Source organism: Artemia franciscana, chromosome 13 (genome assembly GCF_032884065.1).
Source record: "Artemia franciscana chromosome 13, ASM3288406v1, whole genome shotgun sequence".
NCBI classification, from domain to species: domain Eukaryota; kingdom Metazoa; phylum Arthropoda; class Branchiopoda; order Anostraca; family Artemiidae; genus Artemia; species Artemia franciscana.
In genome coordinates, this window is record NC_088875.1 from 38650134 (window position 1) to 38671397 (window position 21264).

At 35.1% G+C, this 21264-nt stretch overlaps 3 protein-coding genes and 1 pseudogene across 9 annotated transcripts in view; all 4 read left to right on the forward strand.

Moving 5' to 3' along the window:
* The window catches only part of LOC136034908 (aminoacylase-1A-like), a 61400-nt gene extending 46253 nt beyond the window's left edge, over nt 1-15147 (forward strand). The window contains exon 9 of the mRNA XM_065716411.1: nt 14938-15147. Coding sequence (XP_065572483.1) covers nt 14938-14976 — 39 coding nt within the window. The 3' untranslated portion in view covers nt 14977-15147. The remainder of the gene's footprint in view (nt 1-14937) is intronic.
* LOC136034906 (enolase-like) lies at nt 8213-11149 on the forward strand. Its single transcript, XM_065716403.1, has one exon. It carries the CDS (start codon nt 8239-8241, stop codon nt 9538-9540), a length of 1302 nt encoding a protein of 433 aa, XP_065572475.1. The 5' UTR covers nt 8213-8238; the 3' UTR covers nt 9541-11149.
* LOC136035050 (phosphoglycerate kinase 1-like) lies at nt 9704-11149 on the forward strand (annotated as a pseudogene).
* Nucleotides 13664-21264, forward strand: part of LOC136034907 (potassium voltage-gated channel subfamily B member 2-like) — a 224209-nt gene continuing 216608 nt past the window's right edge. For 4 of the 7 annotated variants that reach the window (XR_010619286.1, XM_065716407.1, XM_065716406.1 and 1 more), the window contains exon 1: nt 13664-13787. The gene's annotated coding sequence lies outside the window, so the exon portion shown is untranslated. The remainder of the gene's footprint in view (nt 13788-21264) is intronic. The other 3 variants (XM_065716404.1, XM_065716408.1, XM_065716409.1) reach the window with 1 other exon arrangement.

Below are 21264 nucleotides of genomic sequence, written 5' to 3' on the forward strand. Positions count from 1 at the left end.
AAATCTCACTGTTTTACAACTTGGGTGTGATTCTGTCTTGAAAATTTACCATATGATTTTTCTAAACTAGATATGAATTCAAAGATCGGTTGAACTTGTATTTGAAATCTGCCAAGGAAATTCCGCAGTGTGTAGAAAAATTCAATACAATTCTCTGGATAAAAGAATTGATCATTTATTTTCATTTATATTTATATTTAAATATATATTTATATTTATATTTAATCATTAATCATTTATTTGATCATTTATATTTAAAATTCGTATGGATATCCTTCCAGTTTGAAAGCTCATAATGCTACATATCGCCACTTTCGTCCTTGAAGGTTTGCACAGACCTAAAATAGATAAAATAAAGGGCTAATAATCTAATGAAACAATACCAATAAGGTAAATAATTTTAAATTAAATATAATAAACAAATAAAATAATGATAAATAACAGAAAAAATAACAAAATAATTAACAGAGTAGTATACAAAAAAATAGAATTCCTAAAGTTCATAATAGCATAAAGTATAATAGAATAAAATAAACGGCCTTAACTAAGTAAAGGGCTACTATATTGAACGCATCTACAGAATTACTACTATAACTTTTACAAGGTATTGCACAGCGAGTGAACGCAAGCGACCTGGTCCTGAGTGCGTTCAAGAATCTCTTTGTAAAATAATTTGGGATGTGTAAGGAGTGCGTAATTTTGTGTTCGCTTTTTTGTGGTTTGAATTATTGACTCGAGGTTTTTTGTAGGCATTCATTTGATTTTGTGTCTTTATTTTTTTTTCATTTACAAAGAAAAAATATAAGTCGGATAACAAATCTGCAAATGGAAGTCTCCTGTGAAGTTTTTGTGAGCTAATAGAACGTTTTGAGGTTTAAAGATTGCGCAAGGGATATCTATCTAGCCGTTTTCATATCCTTGGACTCATAGTTATTTCAAGTATACTTCAACTATAGGCCCTACTCATAGTTATAGAAAAATTCTTTGTTTTAAGAAGATGGCCACTGAACTATTTTTGGGCTATATAAGACGCTTTGGTCGATAATAATTGGTAACTATATCTTTATCAAAAATGGTATAAACAGCCTTAAAAAATTAATTTTCAGAAATTAATCTTACTCTAAAATAATCCTTGCCTGCTGCTGTGGGGGGGGGGTATTTGAGAAGCGGTGTCTTCGATTCTAATGAATAGAAATTAGTAATAAATTAGCAATTTAACCACATTTTTCTATTCTTAATTTTCAGTCTTTTTCTCTAATTACTATGAAGTAAAATAAAAAACCTATTAAATAAATAATAGTTCAAAGCTTAACATTTGAGATCTCTTTTAGGAAAAACTCTATCATTTTTCCAAGTAAATGTCCAGTTATTTTCAAGATTAAGTATCAAAAGAATTGGGTGGGTAAAATGTGGTCTCTTGATTTTCAGAATAAAAGCTTTTAAGTTGGCGTGTTGGTAACTCCAATCATCCTTTTTTATTTTAAACCACTTTAATAAATTATATCACGAGAATCATATACTGCAGTGGTAGCCGATTGACGTCATACCATCACGTGGCCTAGTGTAAAAAGAATCTTTCTTCCTGAGGTTCCGACATTTGGAAAAATATTTTAAAATGTTTTATGTCTGCAGATGTCCTATTGTTCCCTGGAAAGGAACTTAAATTATAAGGATTAGGGTCTCAAGGATGTTAAATTTCTTTGCAGGGGAGGGGGTAGTGGAGAAGAGAAGTCTTTGACAGATTTGGAAAAGGAGAAGTATATTTGAATGTGTGATTTTGATAAATATAGTCAAACATCTATCAGCTTCAGTTATACGTTCGCTGGTTAGTGGTTCTAAAATATTTGACCAACCACCGTCGTTGAATTTTAGTATTCAATGCACCTGCGCAAGTGTCTATTAGTCTCTATCGAATAGCACGAGTTTTGCGCTTTTGGACTTTCAGCGTGGACTTTCTAATTGGATGGAGAAGGGGCTTGGACGGCTCTTCGAGATGCGTTGAGGGGTTTCACGTAAGATTGTTTGGGAAGAAAATTATGAAAATTTGGTTGAGAGGTGCTTCTACTAAATGAAGATAATAATTTGATGATTATCTACTGTGACTAAAATGATTGAAATTAGCTATTGTAGATTACAATACAAGCGAATCAACCTGCTTCACCAGTTGAGAGCCAGCCTTGGTTTTTTTTTGCGAAATCAATGGTTTTTTTTCGATCATAAGAAGTACTATCTTTGAATATTGAAACTATTGGTTTTCCTGTGCGGCATAGACAGGTTTGACGGGCCCCTTTCTTGACTTTGATAAATTGTCTACGTGAGATCGACGGCATGCCTTTATCGGGGGTAGGTTCAAGTGGATACGTAGTCTTGGATAGAAATCCTGAAGAGAACGAATTCAACCCACGCTTACCAGCTTTCAGAAGCATCGCTGCATGGATAAGGGAGGCGAATGCACGTCTTGTATCATGTCTCCCTAAAACAAGGCTTTCTCCAGACGATTCATTATCAATCAGGACATTTGCAACAGCTGTTAAAGCGTCGACAGACCCGGTACTTTGCCTAAATCAAAATTGGTGTGGAGGAGTATAGCACACTTTTTCTAGCTTCCTAATAAATAGTAGCTCAAATAGTTTGAAAAGGGACGCAGTTACAGCATAGGGCGGAATAATGTACATTGGACTTCAGATTTCACTTTTTAGAGATAGGAGTCATATTTCGGACGCAAAAAGAAGAAGGAACGATTCCCTGAGTGAAAATCCTCTGTATAAGCAGAGACAGAGATACGGGAGAAAACAAAAAGTTTTCCCCCGCATTTAAAATGAATCGCACTGACTTGTTCAATACCAAATGAAAGTTTCCATTTTAATTTTTGGATTGCATCTTCGGCAGAAAGGGTACTGACCACAAAAATCATCATTGGATTGAGCCTCCGGAAACTGATCCTGAGCTACTTCACAAGATTGCTCTATGATGGTGTTAGGATGGTGTTATGTATGATGGTGTTATGATGGCAGATATCCCAGATTCATAATGTGCATACTGCTTAGCTTCTGGAATGTCAGCTGAGGGCGATGATGAAGAAGAGGGTGCTGAGGAGGATACAAATTTAAATACCATATTTCGGTCTCGTTTTGCACGGGCAGAATAGCTATTAATAACATTACTACGATGCTAAGCAAGAATTTTGGAAAACTTTAGAGATCCGTATGTCATTCACATTCCAGGTAGTAGGACGCCCACACTCTTTCCGTACAGAAAACCAAAACTTTGCTTGACCACACGAAGTAAAGAACTTTGCTTGACCACACGAAGTAAAGAACTCTTGATTTGTGGACCATCCAGGAATGATTCCTTTGCGGACACGTTGATTGGGGACAGCTTGCTTTTTGGCAAAGCGGAAAACATGACATCTTTCAGCACAATATATATCAAGACAAACCAGGACCTCATTCTTAGGCAACTGGAGTAACTTTTGGAGGAACGAAAATGGGACATTAATTTTACTTTGATTCGAGTCAACCGACTCGAGGAGCTGAGTTAGGTTAATATTTGATCAATCTTGACAATACCGCCACGCTGAGGAACCACGTGCTAGTGGACTACTTCGAGAAACCGAAGATGGCACACCGATAGAGCAAGTTACAGGTAAGTGGTCTGACAGCTGTTAATCAAATATAACGTTAACTATATCGGTGGTGAGATTTGAAGATAAAGCAACGGTGTCTAAGAGGTTCGCGAAGACGTGTGAATATACGTAAAATTGGATATTTTATGTAATACACGCGAAAAATCACTATATTAACCCTTAACTGTAGTGGCACGCGGAGACGCCTGAGAATCTGGTTCGGGCAAATTACAATTAGTCACCGGCTATAGCATAAGGTAAACCTAGCCGTAGGATTTTTAATGATTAAATTGTCACACGACTGGAGCCATATCTTGCAGTGGTAAGAAAATGAGCACATTAGAAAGCAATTGTTTGTGTTTACACTCGTTCGCTTAGAAGTCTTTTTTTATTCTAGTTTCTTTCGTATATGACGAACATCGACTGTCTATTTTCTTAGGAATCTTGGAGGATTTCCAGCGCTAAATTATTAAATTTTAAGTGGGTTCATAGAACCTAAACAAAAACAACAAATTTGAATTAATACGATTCATCGGTGTAATATTTATGGAGATCTACTTATAGAAACTTAAAATTAAAGAAAGTTGAAGTCCTCCAATATTTATTGCAATACTACCTTTAAGATGCTATTTAAAAACAATAAAAAATAAAGTTTAAAAAATGAATTTAAATTAAGTAAAGGAAACATAAAGTAATAATCCAAAAAACCTTTTGATAAAGCTTTTGCCGATCCAAATTTTAGTTAATTTAAAAAAGCTTTTTCGACAAAACAAGCTTTTCAAAGAAAAGTAAAGAGCTCCACTAAGCCAAAATAAGCAAAAATAAAGTCAAATAACCTTCCAGGCGTAAAACTACCATAAATCACCATCAATAAATAAATGAAACTCAAAACGAACAAAAATTACATTAAATAACCGAGTCAAACTCAAAACGAGCAAAAATTAACATGAGTAGGGTTATGCCAAGGTTCATAGTTCTTTTTTTATTTATTTATTTTTTTCTATTTTCTGTTTATTATTATGAGATTGGTTACTAATATTCATGAGTTGATGAGATATTGGTTGTTATTGGTTATTGTTTTTTTTTGTGTGTATTTCGTTTTTAATTACTAGTTAGGAAATTCGTTTTATGTACCCGTCCAGTCGCAAGTGCTTTTTTTTCTATTTTTCTTTGGGTGGGCACTTGCATATTAGTTAAATGTATTTGATTTATAAATAAAGTGAACTGAACTGAAAGTAAGCTTGACAAAGCTTCAGTTTTTCTGCTGCTGTAAACCACTCCCATAAATGCGTTTATTCTGTGCGGTATACAACAGATGCGGCAGAGCGACAGCTGAATACAGTTTAGACAGTACTTTTCTGTTAAACGTATGCTTAACGGAAGCTAATTTGGCATAGCTGAGCTCCTTTCTAAGTGGTGACGTTAGAAAGTTGGCCTACGGCAAAAAATCAACTTTTGAACTAAGACAGATAGAATTTTTTTTTGACGACAATCGATAGCTCTTGATGAGCTGATCAAAGTTTATGTCATCCATTTTTTGATACAAAAATTCCTTCATGAGATATACGAGTTTGAAAGTTTCAAGGGGTTGACAACTTCAGTAGTAGGGTAAGCACTGAAACCAAAAATAAGCCGATACCAATTGTGAGACATGTAGGGGACTTGTAAGGAAAGGCCAGCTGTTAGTTCATAACCATCTTCGGCAGTGAGGGGTTTGTAAATTTTGATATTTGGTGTACCTATTATTTGTTTCCAGTGTATTTGATGATAAGACCGTGTTGGTTTCAGTGGTAAAACATGTAGGGAACTTGTAAGAAATAATCGTATGTTAGGCTACAATCATCTGTAATGAAGAGGGGTTTGTAACTTTTTCTAGTTGGTGTAGCCTACCCATACTCACTGTAACCTAGAATTAAGTGTTTACGCAACGGGTACAAACGATAACGTAAAACAACGAGGCAGTTTCGTAATAATTAATAGAGTGTCATCTATGGTATTTTGATAATGAAAAGTTACGGATAGCTTTGAAATAGCAAGTAGATTATATAAAATACTAGCTGTTGGGGTGGCGCTTCGCACCACCCCAACACCTAGTTGGTGGGGGTGCTTCGCGCCCTCCCAAGCCCCCCCCCCCCGCGCGCGTAAGTCGTTATGCGCCTTATTAGTTACGTGTCATTGTAGTTGTGTCCCCGTGTCCCACCTGTGAATATAGATAGATATATATATATGTTTTTAAATACGTAAAACTTGCGAATATACAAAATTCTTCGCTGTCCCATTGTCTGTGCATATAAATAGATTATCTAGTTTACCGACTCTTGAACATGCAACATATAATTGTCCATGGGAAAAACAATCCGTATTCAGATCTATACCTCATTATTCTAATGATTGCCCTTGAGCTTTGTTGATTGTGATTGCTAATCGAACATTCCCTGTGTCCCCGTCGTCATTTATGTATCCCCCTGTGCCCCCCAGCGTCCCCGTTGTAGTTGTGTCCCTGTGTCCCGGTCGTCATTTATATTCCCTCTGTCCCGGTCGTCATTTGTGTCCCGGTGTCCCAGTTTGTAATTTCTCTTTGAGTGTCCCGGTCTTCATTTATATTCCCTGTGTCCCGGCGTCCCGGTCGTCATTTGTGTCCCGGTGTCCCGGTCTGTAATTTCTCTTCGAACAATCCCTGTGTCCCGGTCGTCATTTATATATCTTCCTTGTGCCCCCGGCGTCCCCGTTGTAGTTGTGTCCCTGTGTCCCGGTCGTCATTTATATTCCCTGTGTCCCGGTCGTGATTTGTGTCCCGGTGTCCCAGTCTGTAATTTCTCTTTGAGGTTCCCGGTCTTCATTTGTATTCTCTGTGTCCCGGTCGTCATTTGTGTCCCGGTGTCCCGGTCTGTAATTTCATCAGTTGACAAACATGACGTCAGTCGCCAAACAACTTCATGACGCATACAGCTCAATCGTTATAATGACGTCAGTCGACAAACATGACGTCAGTCGACACACAAACATGACGTCACTCGACAAGGCAGACAGACAGACAGACATAACACATATACAATTTATTTTTATATATATAGATTGTAGTGAGTGGAACTGGATTTCGATAGCTATTGGCTGCATCATTCTTGGGTTAGAGGACTAATCGGTTCTAAATAATCTTCATTCCCCTCGTTTTGATTATCACTTTGTATAATAAAAGTCTTGATACGCTGTTCGATGGCCTTTGTAATTTAGGGGTCATTCTTATGGAATTGGTACAAAATTTAAACTTTAGTGTAAAGAGCGAGGTACTGACGAGGGTGTGATCCCCCTCATATACGTAATAAAAACATACGAATGTAGAAGTTCGTTACGTAAGTTAATTCGTAAGTTACGTTCATTTTTACTAATAAAAACTTTCGTAAAAAATTAAAAGTTCTAGTTGCCTTTTTAAATAACCAAAAAATTGGAGGGTAACTAGACATACTCCCCCATTCCTTTTTTCTCAAAATCGCCCGGTCAAAACTATGAGAAAGCCATTTAGCCATAAAAATAAATTAACATGCAAATTTTGTTTTAATTATTCATGTGCGGAGAGCCAAAATCAAAACATGCATTAATTCAAAAACGTTCAGAAATTAAATAAAAAAACAAGTTTTTTTATTTAATTTCTGAACGTAAGGTGCAATATTAAAACTTAAAACGAACAAAAATTACTCCGTATATGAAAGGGGCTGTTCCTTCCTCAACGCCCCCCTCTTTACGCTAAAGTTTTTTACTGTTTTAAAAAGTAGAATTTAGAGAAAGAGTCAAACTTTAGCGCAAAGAGCGGGGCGTTGAGAAAGGAACAGCCCCTTTCATATACGGAGTAATTTCTGTTCGTTTTAATATTGCTCCTTACTTTCAGTTAAAAAAACCAGTTTTTTTTTTTATTTAATAGCAGGAATAATCCAAGTTGTAGCTGTAGCTTGAAACCTACTGAGAGACGATCACGCCCCATAGTAAAAAACAAAATAGCCCCTAACTCCTAAAACTAGAATCAAATCAAAAATCAAAGTACACTATTAAAACCACCTTGTCTGAAACCCTTATATAGAAAACTTACCGTCCTCTGGCTTGAAAAACAAAGGAAATACTGGCTTGGAAATCAAGAAAAATTGCTGCAGCCAAGCTATTCTGCATCGAGGGCTTCTTTTCCACATATAGCTTTTCATTGGAACACCGTAGAGAGCTGCTTAATAGCCCATTTCAGGGGGAATTGATGGGGTTGAAATGTTTGTGTTGTTTAAAGAGTAGCTTTTGTTATTATAACATCAGGAATCATCGAATTCATCACATCATCGGATACACCTGTAACCTAGTTAAGAACAAACACAAGCATCTTTTTAAGGATTACGTATCATAAAATCTACTATAGCAATTCCCTAAAAATTTTAGATAAAATAATTTTATTTCAGGGATCACTAAAGTTATTATGTAAACTGAAAAAATATTTATGGTGTCCCTGCAGTAATTTTAATATTGAAATAAAACCAGAAATTCAGTTTTCTGCTTCTTTTCAGTTTCCTGCTTCTTGCCTTGCTTCTTCAATCTTATTTTAAGAACATTCCACACAAATAATTAGTAATATTGCAGAAATGGCCATTCAGAAAATTCATGCTCGAATGATTTTTGACTCTAGAGGTAATCCCACTATTGAAGTTGATCTTGTCACAGAAAAAGGCTTGTTTAGAGCTGCGGCTCCATCTGGTGCATCCACTGGCATCTATGAAGCCCTTGAGCTTAGAGATGGTGTGAAAGCTGAATACCATGGAAAGGGTGTTTTTAAAGCTATCAGGAACGTTAATGAAATCATTGCACCTGCTCTAATTGCAAAAGGATTGGATGTAACTCAGCAAGAGCAGATTGACCAATTTATGTTGGATTTGGATGGTACACCAAACAAGGAAAAACTTGGTGCCAATGCCATTTTAGGAGTCTCACTTGCCGCTTGCAAAGCTGGTGCTAAGCAAAAAGGCGTTCCACTTTACAGGCACATAGCCGACCTAGCTGGCACACCAGAAATCATTTTGCCAACTCCTGCGTTCAATGTCATCAATGGTGGCTCTCACGCTGGCAATAAACTGGCCATGCAAGAGTTTATGATCCTACCAACAGGGGCGGGTTCATTTTCCGAAGCTATGAGAATGGGCAGTGAGATTTACCATCACTTGAAGAGCGTGATCAAGAGTCGCTTTGGCCTTGATGCCACTGCTGTTGGTGATGAAGGTGGATTTGCGCCAAACATTTTGAACAACAAGGATGTTTTGTCCCTTATTGTAACTGCAATTGAAAAAGCTGGCTACAGTGGTAAGGTTGAAATTGGAATGGATGTTGCCGCCTCTGAGTTCTACCGAGAAGGTAAATATGACTTAGACTTCAAAAACCCGAATTCTGACAAAGCTGCTTGGCTGTCTGGACAAGAACTTGCTAACTTGTATCAAGAATTTATTAAGGAATTCCCTGTTACAATAATTGAAGATCCATTTGACCAAGATGATTGGGATGCATGGAGCAGTTTCACAGCTAATACTAACATTCAAATTGTTGGTGATGACTTGACTGTAACCAATCCCATACGTATTCAGACTGGAATTGATAAGAAAGCATGCAACTGCCTCCTTTTGAAAGTGAACCAAATTGGTTCGGTCACAGAATCCATTCAGGCTCATAAATTGGCAAAATCTAACGGATGGGGTACCATGGTATCACACAGATCAGGTGAAACTGAGGATGCATTTATTGCTGATTTGGTTGTTGGGCTCAGCACTGGACAGATCAAAACTGGTGCTCCATGTCGCTCAGAGCGTCTTGCAAAATACAATCAAATTCTTCGCATTGAAGAAGAGCTTGGGAGTAACGCTAAGTATGCTGGCAAAAACTTCCGGCATCCACTTTAAATTGATGAAAATGCTGTAAGATGTGATGAAGTGTCTGTGTTTTCTGAAATAGTCAATTTGATTTCCAAGGCTTCTTCAAAAGTCTGGCAATTTCTCTCTCTGTGTTGATCGTTTTCTCGATCAAAAATTAAAAAATATCTGGAAAAGATAAACGAGTCAATTCATGGACCTTGTGAAAAACAGAACTGTTAGCCTAATTTTTGTGTAGCTAAAACAAAATGAGCTTCAATAAGTTAAGCATTGCTGACACTGATTTATAGAACAAACGGGTTCTTATGAGAGTAGATTTCAGTGTTCCTATAAAAGAGGTAAAAATCTCAATAAACACAAAGAATTGCTGCTGCACTTGAGACAATAAGGTATGGTTAGGGTGCAAAGTCAGTTGTGCTTATGTCACACTTGGGCTGTCCTGATGGACTAAGAGAGCTTAAATACTCTTTGAAATCTGTAATGAATAACTCAAGAAGCTTCTTGATAAAGATGTCAAATTTTTTGAAGACTGTTTTGGAGCTGAAATTTAAAAGGAATGTGCTAACACCCTTCAGGCCTCTATTGTATTGATTGAAAACCTTTTGTTCCACGTAGAAGAAAAAGGAAAGGAATTGATGCTTCAGGACAAAAAGTAAAAGCCAGCCCACTAGATGTTACAAAATTCTATGATTCCTTAAGAAGGTTGGGAGATGTTTATGGGAATGATGCCTTTGGCACAATTCATAGAGCTTATAGCTCTATGATGGGAGATGGGTTTGACGTTTGAGCCTCAGAATTTTTGTTGAAAAAAGAACTTCAATATTTTGCTAACGCCCTTGAGAATCCAGACCGACCATTCCTTGCTATTGTAGGAGGTGCTAAAGTTGCTGATAAAATAGAACTTATTGAGAGTCTTCTTGATAAAGTTGATGAAATGATTATTGGAAGTGGAATGGCATACATTTTCTTAAAAGTATTAAACTATATGGAAATTAGAAATTCTCTTTTTGATGCCGAAGTTGCTAAAATTGTAGAAGAAATTGTTGCAAAAGCCAACGAAAACAAAGTTGTCATTCATCTTCCTGTTGATTTTGCAAAAGTTGACAAATTTACTGAAGATGCTAATACAGGAAGTGTCAAAATTGCTGATGTAATTCCATCTGGCTGGATGGGTCTTGAAGGTGGACCAGAAAAAGTTAAAAATTTGTCAAGCCTATTTCAAAAGCTAAAACCATTGTATGAAATGCGCCTATTGGCGTTTTTGAATTTCAAAAATTTGCAAACGGTACTAAGGCAATTATGGGTGCAGCTATAGGTGCGACGGCTCGTGGCACAACTGTTATAATAGGTGTTGGCGATCCTGTTACTTGTGCTGCTAATGTGCTGCTAATGTGCTGCTAATGTGCTGCTAATGTGCTGCTAAATGAGGCAATGAAAGTAAAGCCAGTCATGTTTCTCTGATTGGGAAGCTAATCTTGAGCTTTTGGAAGAATAGATCTTAACAGGGGTTGCCCCTCTTTGTAATGCTTAAATATGTGTGCAAGTAAGATTTCTCAGTCTAATCTAGTTAATGTTCTTGTGATAATCTTTAATCTTTCACTAAATTATGTTTTGATGAAAATAAATTTCTCCTGTGTTGTTCTTTTTGTTAAAACTATTTTAAGGTTAATTCTCTGTGATCTGACTTACTCTACCATCATCTTACCTTGTTATATCAGATGTGTATTGATTCTACATCAGTGCCACAGTCTTTTCATACTGGTATAGTTACTAATATACTAAAAAGGTAAAAATACAAACGATTGCTCCGGATATCGCTCAATAACAGTTTCTACCACGTTGAGTAAAGTGTTCAAACGTCTCATATTTTCAGAAATAGTATTCAAGTGCTCGCTAGATTACCATCAATTTGGTTTTCGTCGGAATTTGGGTTATGCTTTTCCTCTCAGGGCTCTTAAAAGAGTTATAGTTAAAGCAGAAAGTTCATATTTGTCCCTATTTATATGCAGCGTAGACATATCATCGGCCTTTGACTCAGTAACTCAAGCGCAAGTATTAACAAAGTTGTTGGAGTGTGGAGTTAATGCTTACGTTGTAGCAAGTCTTGAATATTGGTTTCATAATTCTTTCATTAGAATTAAGTTAAATGAAGAAACTCTGTCACGACCAGTGAAAATTATAAGAGGTCTGAAACAGGGTTCATTACTTAGCCCTATACTGTTCAGTTTATTGACTTGGTCCGTAACTAAAGGTATTAATGGTGTCCTTATAATTAATTTGTGTGATCTTAATCTATTGTGTTACGTTGACGATGTACTTATGATAAGTAGCAACCTTTCTACTCTCAATGGCAATCTAGACCAGCTAACTTGTGGATATGATTGTTTAGGCTTAAGTGTGAACACTAAGATAACAGAGTTTTCAATTATTAGTTCACGGCCATGCATAAAAAGTTCAACCCTAACTTGCCCCGCCCTTTTATATGTTGTTGTCTGTGGGGCAAAAGTAAAAAAAAACAGCTGAAATACCTCGGTATCAATTACGGATGGAGTGTAACAAGCACTAGAACTCTTTTAGTAGAACATATATCTAAGGCAATTAGACTCAGCTATGCCAAATTAGCTTCCGGTAAGCATACGTTTAACAGAAAAGTACTGTCTAAACTGTATTCAGCTGTCGCTTTGCCGCATCTGTTGTATTTCGCACCTTTATGGGAATGGTTTACAGCAACAGAAAAATTGAAGCTTTGTTAAGCTTACTTTCAGTTCAGTTCACTATATTTATAAATCAAATACATTTAACTAATATACAAGTGCCCGCCCCAAGAAAGATAGAAAAAAAGCACTTGCGACTGGACGGGTACATAAAACCCATTTCCTAACTAGTAATTCAAAACGAAATACACACACAAAAAAACAATAACCAATAATAACCAATATCTCATCAACTCATCAATATTAGTAACCAATCTCATAATAATAAACAGAAAAGAGAAAAAAAGAAAAGAAAAATAAATAAATAAAAAAGAACTATGAACCTTGGCCTAATAAATACTTTTGTATAGTATGTTTTATAGTATGTTTAATACTTATGTTTTTTTTTCTTTTCGGTAAAGTGCAAATTATGTTCTGGTCTTGAGAATGCATGGGGAGTTGTCCTCTTTTTTCTGTCCTTTTTATGGGGTTGTCAAGCACAGGCAGTAATTTTGATGTATTTTTGCGACCTATGCGGTCATGAGATCCGTTGATTTTTGAACGGAAGTCATGGCCAATTGACGAAAAAAGCCAAGACAAATTGTCCAGGTTAATTTTACCCCTTGGATGGCCGTTGTTACTGTCTCCCATTTATGCTCCATGCAAACGTGTCTTTTTACAATGACGAACTAGAGTCGTACCGGTTGGAGGTTCTCGCTGGGGAACAATCGCAGGTTGACTACAAGTTGACTTGGATGAAAATTTTCCTCTCATGCATATCACTCCACAATGCTGAACTAGAGTCAACCTGTTGAGGGTCTAACGTGTTAATTCACGGCGAGTGAGACAATATATTGTAAAATTTGACAATGAATATAAATGGAAATAAGAGTCCAATTCAAAGCCTACAAGGGCCCTAAAAGCCCTACCCAAGTTAATTTTTGCTCGTTTTGAGTTTGACTCGGTTATTTAATGTAATTTCTGTTCGTTTTGAGTTTCATTTATTTATTGATGGTGATGTGTGGTAGTTTTACGTCTGGAAGGTTATTTGGCTATTTTTGCTTATTTTTGACTTAATGGAGCTCTTTACTTTTCTTTGAAAAGCTTGTTTTGTCGAAAAAGCTTTTTTTTTAATTAACTAATATTTGGGGCGGCAAAAGCTTTATCAAGAGGTTTTTCGGATTATTACTTTTTTGTTTCCTTTATTAATTTAAATTTATTTTTTAAACTTTATTTTTTATTCTTTTTAAATAACAATTTAAAGGTAGTATCGCAATAAATATTAGAGGACTTTAACTTTATTTAATTTAAGTTTCTATAAGTAGATCTCCATAAATATTACAGCGATGAATCGTATTGATTTAAATTTGTTATTTTTGTTTAGGTTCTATGAACCCACTTAAAATTCAATAATTTAGCGCTGGAAATCCTCCAAGATTCCTAAGGAAATAGACAGTCGATGTTCGTCTTTTCTCAAGGAACTTCTAATTTTGAAAAGCCTTTTCCTGATCATTTTCACGTGGAGATATTTATTACATGAGAATATTTGATTAATGGAAATTAATGAAATTCAATCCTAATTAGGTATTTCAGAATATTCTCATTTTGCTTTATTTTAAAATGAAATACTAAAAGGATTATCTTATTTCCGTTATATTTGTGTTATTGACATTGAAAAAATCATTTTCTATATAGATTTTAATATAGAAGTATTTACTCCACAAAAATATATTCTTATTTTAACTTATTTTAAAATGAGAATACTAGAAGAATTATTTTATTACCACTATATTTTTGCTGCTGAGCATTCAAAAAATCATTTTTCATATAAATTATAAGATAGAAACTACTTACTCCTCAAAAATACAGAATTAAACAATAAAAGGAAACGAATTTAAAAACGGAAAAAGGAAAGAAAAACAATGAAGTTAGTAAACAGCTCGACGTAGCGAACGTAATAAAGAGCCGTTTCTGTCAGTAGTAACCGGAGCTATAAAAAATGGAAGTTAGTAAAAGAAAGAAATATTTACCGAAAGAACTTTCATTTTATGTCAGTTTCAAATAAAAATCATTGAATAGATAAACATTATTAAGTTTGAATGTACCATCAAAAGTTTCAAGCATAGGCAGAAGTGCATAATTTCCGATAAAAGGAAATACCACTTTCCTGAGACATGACTTGACCTTGGTGAAAATCACCTCATTAAAGGCTTAATGTCCACGAACTCCTTAGAAGAATTTGCAGCGGCAAAAATACAGACTTCTGTTTTTTTTTTCCTGTGACGGGTGATTGTTTATTTGTTTTTTTTTTGTTTTTTTTTTCGTCAGATGTGATCGTATGAAATTAGTGGGCTTATAACTCCAGAAATGGGCCTGTTTGAAGAAATCGCGAGTTCTAGCGCCCATTTTAGGAGCCAAAAATGATCATAGGGCAACTTGCTCCCACTTGAACAGTTGTTTTACCCTAAACTTTCTGCATCTAAACATGGCGACATACCAAAGTTTCTTTTTGGCTATTTAAATCACAAAGTTTGAAATAAAACAAAATGTATTTTCAGGGGTATTGTGACTTTTGTATCCCCCCTCTCCTTATGCAGGGGTTCGAAGTTTGATGAATGGTTCATTTCATATAGAAGAATTCATTAGTAAATCTATTAAGACAGCTAAGCTTGTATACATCGTTGAACTTATGATCTTATGGACATACGGATTAAGCACATTTTACGTTTTTCAGAAACTTTCAAAGACTAGCCTAACTTCTGCAAATCCTTAAGTTTAGATGATGATGTTTATCAGTGAATTGCATTACAAAGGTTAGAATGCAATGCATGGCTGGAGTTTGGATCACACAAAAATTATGTGAAGAATAATCTTAGAATCCACCGAGGGTTGTTTTTTTATGTGAATGCCAATTCTAGACGCAGGGGGTAAATGATGTGGGTAACGATGGGCTACACCAATGGTATTTAGTATTTTGATTTGTAAAGTGAGAGTAAATGTATTCCTGCTTGATTAAAGGAATCTAAGCCTCCTTTTATATCGCTGAAATTACAATCAGTAGGGCTGCTTTAACTGATTCATCCTACAATTTTGGAAGAGGGCATAAGCTAAAATTTATTGACAATATTGACAATATTTATTGACAATACGATCAGTACCTATAATGTGTTAGATCTTTAGTGTAAGAATTTACACTAAATTTATTCTAAATTTATTTCTAAATAAATAATATATAAATTTAATAATAAATTTAATTAATAATAATATATAAATAATAAATTTATTTCTAAATTTATTTCTAAATTTATTATACACTAAATACACTAAATATTACACTAAATATGAATGAATTTTGGAAGAGGGCATAAGCTCAAATTTATTGACAATATTGACAATATTTATTGACAATACGATCAGTACCTACAATGTGTTAGATCTTTAGTGTAAGAACGGGAGCTTTAAAAGGGCCAGTCCCCTTATAATTTTTGATTGCAAATCTTTAATACTATTTCTAATTTTTACCCTGGTTTTAATCTTTAATAAAAAATGTTTGTGCGCAGAATAATATGTCTGCTGTTTTTAAAGCAATTTAATAGTTTTTAATCTCCATAATTCAAATAAGGATTCTTGTTTTTATTCAGCTCTGAACAAGCATATTTCTGAAAAACCTTGTCATTTAGTGCTTTGAAAATATGTCTTTTATTAGTCAACAATTTTGAAAAACGTTTTCCAAAAAAAAATTAAGAAACAGTTAAGAGCTAAATTAAACCAAAGATGAGTAAAAATAAAGCTTATAAAAGTTTAGAAAATCCGTATCTTCGAATTATTTTTTAAAAAGAGCAGATAAATTATTCTCTAAACAACTTTATTTAATCGCACACATTGAATCCCATGCATAGGCAGACTTCCACTTTCCTTAAATCTCCAGTTCTTACAGCATTATTATGCATTAGGTACTATAATGCATACATTAATACATTATATGGCTTCTATAATATATTATATGAAGTATTATTGGTACTGATTACATTGTCAATTAATCCTAACCTAACTTTGGCGTATAGAGTCCTTGGTTTCGTTGGTCGCAGCCAACAGATAGTTTCTGTTGGTTTTAAAATTGCTTTTTATTTTTGTTAAAAAAAAGCGACTTCACATATTAAGCTTACAGACGAAAAATTATGCTTTAACTGCATTTGAATTTAACTCACAGGTTTAGTAATAGAGGCAAGTTTCTCTGGAGCTCAAAGGCATTTATTTGAAAATTCAGCCCAAATCACACCAGACAAAAAAATCTATCTGTCGACAAAAAAATCTAAATTTTTTTAATTATATGATATTTTTCTTTATTTTGATCTCATGCTTGTAAGTAAAAATGAAAATAGCAAGAAATTAGTTTGAAATGCTTGTACCGTCAGAAATCTGTTCCCAACTGTTCTTTACGAATATTACATCTAATTATCTTTTGTCAGATTCCCGTTACAGATAGGAAAAAATGCTGTTTCATATTTCCATCTTCTTTAGTTTTGAAAAATTATACCTCAAATATTAACTCTGATTGGACAGCCTAAAAGTTTATTCTTGAAAGTTGAACAATGGCCAACTTAAAAAATTATGAACGGCATGCGTAATTACTGCTGTAGTCGTGCCTAATTCATACTTAATCGACAAGTGTGACTATAATGTGTCTGCGGCATTATTTTCTAAAAAACGACCTAAAAATATTTCGTCGTTCCTTCAAAAATCATGGCTTCTTATCCCCTTACTCCACTCTAAGTAAATCAGGTTGTGCCATGGATTAGGGTCACTCATGGCAATTGTGTGGGTCTAATTTCGCTTGTGGTCAATAGTTCTTGAAAAACACTTGATCACCCCAATGGTTCATCAGGCCGAGTCGTTCTTGAGGACAGTACTTACAGATAGCTGACCATCCCTCTTGAAGATGGATGATAATTCTCCCGGAGACTCCCGGTTGCTATTTCCTTGTTGCTAAATTGCACTGACATAGCAATCAAAAAGCCATTGATCTTTGTTAGACAAATGGTGCTTTTCCGTTATCCGTCTGAACGCTTGTCAGGGGAGTAAATTATGGAAATTGTTTCTTTGAATAGGAGGCCTACTAGTGAGTCTTGTGAAGACAGCAAGAACTGGTCCAAGTCTGAAGTGGATGAAAATTTCATTAATTTCGCCTTTTTATCTGCAGGATGTATGTATTACTTCTTATGCGGATGACACTGCGTTAACAATAGTAAAATCAGTTAATGGTCTAATGCAAAAAGCTAACAGCGATCTCAAAAGAATGGAGGTGTTTACGAGTTTAATTTTGCTCTGCGTAAATGTAAAGAAGACGTCTTTACTAATATTCTTTAGAGTGGGTGATTCTGTTGATGTAAGTGGTGAAGTCCTGTTGTGTGAAAAGCCTGCTGTACTAGTAAAGTCATTATGGTACCTTGGCTTCTGCGTTGATTCTAATCTTTCGTGGAAGCATCATAGCGACATTATTTCCACAAAAATTGCACTTGAAGTACGAATTCTCCAAAAACCGAAGCATATTCTGCTGGAACGTACTCTTCACACGATATATTTTGCAATCATCTACCCGTCTATAGCTTATGGATGTGTAGTGTGGAGCTGAAACTTTTATGTTAGTTGCAAGTGTGTGCAGGTGATATAAAATAAAGCAGCAAGAATGATTGGGAAGCATATAAAAAATTTGAAAGACATCAGTGCATGCTTTAAGTTTCTAAGGATACTCAATGTTGGAAAGATAAGGGACTGCCAAGCGGCGATGTTTGTGCATAACTCTGTGCATAATCTAGTTCAGGAACTTCTAATAAGGTTTACCCAGGGGCGTCGTTTCAGGGGGTGGGGGCAGTCCCAATAAAAATGCTAGAGCTACGCCTCTAGTTTTACCTTTCTGTTCAGTTCTGTTCATGATACAAGAACATGTAATAACCTGGTCGTGGAGATTAATAATAGTGTGAGAGCTGGTTTTACTTTGAAGTATCTTTGCCGTTCTGTATAGAATTCGCTTCCTGTGAGTGTTAGGGCGGCTGAGCACCTTCCACAACTTAACAAGAGATTAAATTCTTGGGGAAAGGGTGTTTCGGGGGGATGTGAGTCGGATATAGGGCTAGGGAGAGTAGAGGGTTGAAGGGGTGGGGATGAATGTCGTTGTATTTGGATGTTGGTTGTTGCTCTGGGGTGTTTGGGTGAAGATGATTTAAAAAAAAGTAATTTACAGACTTGGATGCTTCTAGGGTTGTTTATAAAGGTAACTGCAACGCATTAACAAAAAATTTTTCTCTAGGCTAGTGATTTATATCACTAATGGTTTATATTTTTGTTTGTTATGTTATAAAAAGTCAATTCAAAATACGGTAGAAAATGTTTCCCCTCCTCTAACCCAAGTAAATCCACTGCTGTACAAGTTGAGGGCTACTCACGGCTATCGTCCTGGCACTATTTTCTTTTGTCAGTAGCACTTGGAAGGACTTGAACACCCTAATGATACATCAGGCGGAGTCGTTCTTTTGGACAGCACTTTCAGATTACTGACCATCCCTATTTGAGATAGATATTAATTCTGGGACTCCCTGTGGCTATTTCCTTGTTGCTAAATTGCATTGACAGCAATCAAAAAGCCATTGATCTTTGTTAGAATAATGATGCTTTCGGTTATCCCTCTGGACGCTTGTTATGTGGGTAAATTATGGAAATTGTTTTTTAAAGCAAATATTCAGTCTAAAACATGAGGTTTTACGGGAAGCCTGCAACTCTAGCTTATACTGAAAGGAAAATATATTCATATTATTCGATTCGTAAATTCTGAGTCTATCCATTCACAGAACCAGAATGACAATAAACTTCTTACTACAAAATAATAAAAACTTGCTTAGAAACTGGAAACTTTTAATAGCAAATCTAACTAAAAAGCTAACTCAATGGAATGATGCTATTGGTATGTGGGGGACGTTTAAGAGGGTACTGCTGTAATCCTTCTAATGAAAATTCATTATTTGTACGAGTTGATGTCCTAGATATTCCGTTTACATCTAGGAGAAGCCAATTTCAAAAGCTGCTATTTGGTAAATGGGTAAAGTTAAACCTCAATTCAGCTGTCAATTAATTTTTTTCATTTACGAACAAGAACAAAACAGCTAAATTACTTGCGACGGGGCGGCTACTTGCATTTTTTCAAACAAATAATTAAATAAACTATCAAAAAAATAAATTGAATCAATAAAAAATAATAAATTACATAATCAAAATAAAAATTATAACCAATCTGTCATCAACCATTCTACATAATAATAATAATAATAAAAGGACCAATAAAAATAATTATAAATAAATAAATTAAAACAACGAATCTTAGCTATGGAATGATTCTTAAATTGTCCTCCAACGTTGAAACATGAAATCGCACAACTGCAGAAATATACCTTATCAAACTTGCACGTAGAAAAGACACTTCAGGTCGGCGATTGCTGGTTTGTCTTTCTAGGACTCCTAGTTTTGAAAAAAAAAAGAAGATAATAATTCCATTCATTTAAGCATTATTTAGTCCATATTTTAGTTCATTCTTTTCTTTAATGTGCCATGATTGTTTTTGACCTATTCCAGCTTACCTAACTTAAACAAAATTTTAAAGTTTCAAATATCATACAGTTTGTGGTAACAAATTGTAAGTAAGGATTGACTCGGCCCAATAGTAACTGAAACTATAAAAAGAGCAATTTTCACAGTAATTAATACATCAAAATAATTGGTTCTCCAGGCTGATTTTGAGTATATAAAAGTCATAAAATTTTATGTTACCTATCAAAAGCCATGAATCTGAGAAATTATGCCTTATTTCCGAAAAAAGGCGGAACCAACCCAAATAATTCATATGATATTTATGAAAATCACTCCATCAGATTAAGCCTATGAGAGAACTCTGCTCAGGTATCAAGTTCTTATCTACAAAATTTTGGAATGTTTTATCTTTTACTAAAAGAAAGATCCGGTATACGGATTTATTTTTTTTGTATTTTGTCTCTTCATTTTTTTTCCTTGGGTGATTTTATCGAACAAATGGTCCTAGAAGATTGAGAGAGGGCTCCTTCGAACTAGTATTAAAGCTTCTTAGTGCCTATTTTAAGTAACCATAATGATTGAAGGGCAACTTAAAAGGTCCAACAGCTATGTCGTTAGGGAAGAAATGACCCCTCAGACCCCTGGGGAAAGAACTGTAGGCTATGAAACTTGTCCGTTTGATATTAGTAGCTATAGGAAAATAATTTTGGGGGATTTTCCTGGGGAAATATTACGCGGGGATGGGGATTTCCTGACATGACTTGAAAAACGGTCACAGATTAAATTAAAAACGAGTTTTTTCAGCTGAAAGTAAGGAACAACATCAAAACTTAGAACCAACAGAATTTGTTCCATAATTATGGAGACTGCTCCTTTCTATCCCTCACTCTTTATGCTAAGGTTTGACTTTTGCCCCAATTCTTGAAAAATGACTCCTGGCAGACAAAGCCGTTGAATTTGAATGACAATCATTTAAAAGAATTTTACGATTTTATTGTAAAGAGCGAGGGATTAGGAAGGTCAGCCCCTATCATATACGGAATAATTCCTGTTTGTTTTAAGTTTTAATGCTGCTCTTTATTTTTAGTTGAAAAAACTTGTTTTTCTATTTAATCCTTGTAAAAAGTCATTAAAGGTTGGACCCAACTCAACTTAAACTTACTCAGCTCAGCTTTATTTATATCAGACTTGACTACTCAAGTGGGTACTAAATCAGGTCCTGAAGAAGATTATCCCTTTAAATTAGAAACTATTCGAGAAACCTCTGTTTCAGTTACTTGTTCAAGCACAAGAGATTTGTGGCAACAAGGACCCGAATTTCTAGTAAAATCACTATTAGATCTTGATCCAGATATAGCATTTCCATCAGCATTTCCATTCAGATAACGTATGCATTTCCATCAGTATAGTAGATATATAAGGTAAGAATTATAATCGTGTAACGTGAATATGTAAAACCAATAGCAATGTAAAAAGCAAGATC